The sequence below is a fragment of the Macadamia integrifolia genome, unplaced genomic scaffold, assembly GCF_013358625.1.
Source record: "Macadamia integrifolia cultivar HAES 741 unplaced genomic scaffold, SCU_Mint_v3 scaffold2597, whole genome shotgun sequence".
In the NCBI taxonomy this organism is placed as follows: Eukaryota; Viridiplantae; Streptophyta; class Magnoliopsida; order Proteales; family Proteaceae; genus Macadamia; species Macadamia integrifolia.
Genome location: NW_024868823.1, coordinates 5,614 through 7,879, shown reverse-complemented (window position 1 = coordinate 7,879; position 2,266 = coordinate 5,614). Strand labels below are relative to the sequence as shown.

The following is a 2,266-nucleotide window of genomic DNA, read 5'->3' as shown; positions in this document are numbered from 1 at the left end:
TGGTGTGCACCTTTTCCCACTTGGTTGAAGCTAAATGTTGATGGTTGTGCTTAAGAAATCCAGGGAGAGCTAGAGTTGGTGGAATCATTCGTGATTCAAATGGTAGAATTGCTTACTCCTTTGGTGTCTACATTGGCATTGCATCAAATTATAAGGCTGAGGTTTCTTGTCTAATTCATGGAATTAAGATCTGTAAACAGCTAGGCATTGAACGCCTCTGGATTGAATCGGACTTAGTGGCTGTAACTAAGGCAGTTTATTCCAATTCGCTGCTCTGGTATGCTAGGAAGGATTAGTGTTATCTCTCCCCCTACCTCTCTTCCATTCAATGAAAATTACCACACTATTATAGAGAAGCAAATCCAGTAGCGGATTATCCAGCTAAAATGGCAGCTAGGAGTGGAGTTTCGAAGATCGCTGCAATTCTTCCTCCCTCAATCCAAGATGAAATTAGGATGGACGTTGAAAATCGTCCTAGATTTCGATTTCATTAGCTTTTGTTGGAGTTGTGGATCTCCTCCCCCGCTGATGGCCATGCCAAAGGTAGGGGAGTGATNCGTGCAGGAACCATTGATGATCACATCAGATATGTTATTGCACATCATACTACACCCACTCTGGAAGAACCCATGATCGGAGTCCTCGATATCAACGTAAGATTTGTTGATGCTCTGGATATTAGCTTTGGTGTCGCAACCCAGAGCCATGAATTTGTTCTGTGTGTCAGAGAACGTGAAAGTGTCGAAAGACTTTCTCATATCTAGGCCAAACGAATTAGTCAATTGGCCCGAGTTGCTGTAGCAATCCTCAATTACATAGAACAATACACGCAGTATGCCTTGCAATGAAAGATTTTGAACTTCGTAGTCTTCCAATTTCAAGAACAGTTTTGGAGGCTTGTAGCTGTCATTGCAGCTTACCTGAAAACTTTCATCTCTGTAACAATCTTTATCTCCGAAGCCAAAGGGGTAGGGAACTTGGATGTTACCGCATTTATCCTTACAGTGGGGCTTTGCCATTGGCAACGTCGATGATGTTGCGACCACCGCTAGCCATAACGACAGGATGAAGAAGAGGAACCGAAGCAACATAAGATGATCCATCATGGCTTAAATCTTTGTTACTTTGAATTTGATTCGGTGTTCATTTGCTTCCCATGTTTATTTATGGGTTGAGTTCAATGAATGACCTGTAACCCACTAGTGTTGAAGCTGTTTGACTGACCTGACTCCCCTAGTCTTCCCCCCGGTAAACAAGCTTACATCGTTCCATTACATGCCAAACATAAGAAATAAAAGAGAGGGAAAAGAGGCACATGGCTATTTCCTACTCATTTCCTGGGTGCTAACTTTTAAGTTGTGTTCATATGCTAGTGGAGGAAAACTTTTGCCTCAAATAAAAAACAATTGACAACACTTGTTAACCAAAGTCAAAAGATTACAAATCAATGAGGGCCCAATCACATGTTTCAAATAGAAAGATTTTATCTATTTATTTATTATTATTTTTTTATGAAATTTAAATAGAAAGATGATATTGTAGTTCTGTTCGTCAATGGTGAAGTTACATTCATGGGTTGGAATTATGGTAAACATACATGTGAACTTTCTTCTCTTTAATGAGGGAGAAGTTTCATGGACCGAAGGGATGAGACCCCAGTGCCCAACTTCCCCCACATTAGGGCCACATGATGAATGGACCCACTAGTGTTGAAGCTGCTTGACTGACGTGACCCCCCTAGTGTTCCCCCAGTAAACAAGCTTACATCGTTCCATTACATGCCAAACATAAGAAATAAAAAAGAAGGAAAAGAGGCATATGGCTATTTCCTACTCATTTCCTGGGTGCTAACTTTTAAGTTGTGTTCATATGCTAGTGGAGGAAAACTTTTGCCTCAAATAAAAAACAACTGACAACACATGTTAATCAAAGTCAAAAGATTACAAATCAATGGTCCCAATCAGATGTTTCAAATAGAAATATTTTATTTATTTATTTATTTATTATTATTTTTCTTTTTTATGAAATTTAGATAGAAAGATGATATTGTAGTTCTGTTCGTCAATAGTAAAGGTACATCATGGGTTGGAATTATGGTAAACATACATGTGAACTTTCTTCTCTTTAATGAGGAAGAAGTTTCATGGACCAAGGGATGAGACCCCTCTGCCAACTTTAGGGCCACATGATGAATGGACATTTTTTCATCATGACCCATGAGAACCATGTGCCACCTTCCCCCTCACTTGGATCACATGTGAATGGA

General features: G+C 39.7%; 1 protein-coding gene across 1 annotated transcript; it reads right to left on the bottom strand.

The window, feature by feature from the left end:
• Positions 1 to 434: 434 nt before the first annotated feature.
• Positions 435 to 1,106, bottom strand: LOC122066813 (putative wall-associated receptor kinase-like 13). The gene has a single exon (XM_042630644.1). It carries the CDS (start codon positions 1,104 to 1,106, stop codon positions 435 to 437), a length of 672 nt encoding a protein of 223 aa, XP_042486578.1.
• Positions 1,107 to 2,266: the final 1,160 nt, after the last annotated feature.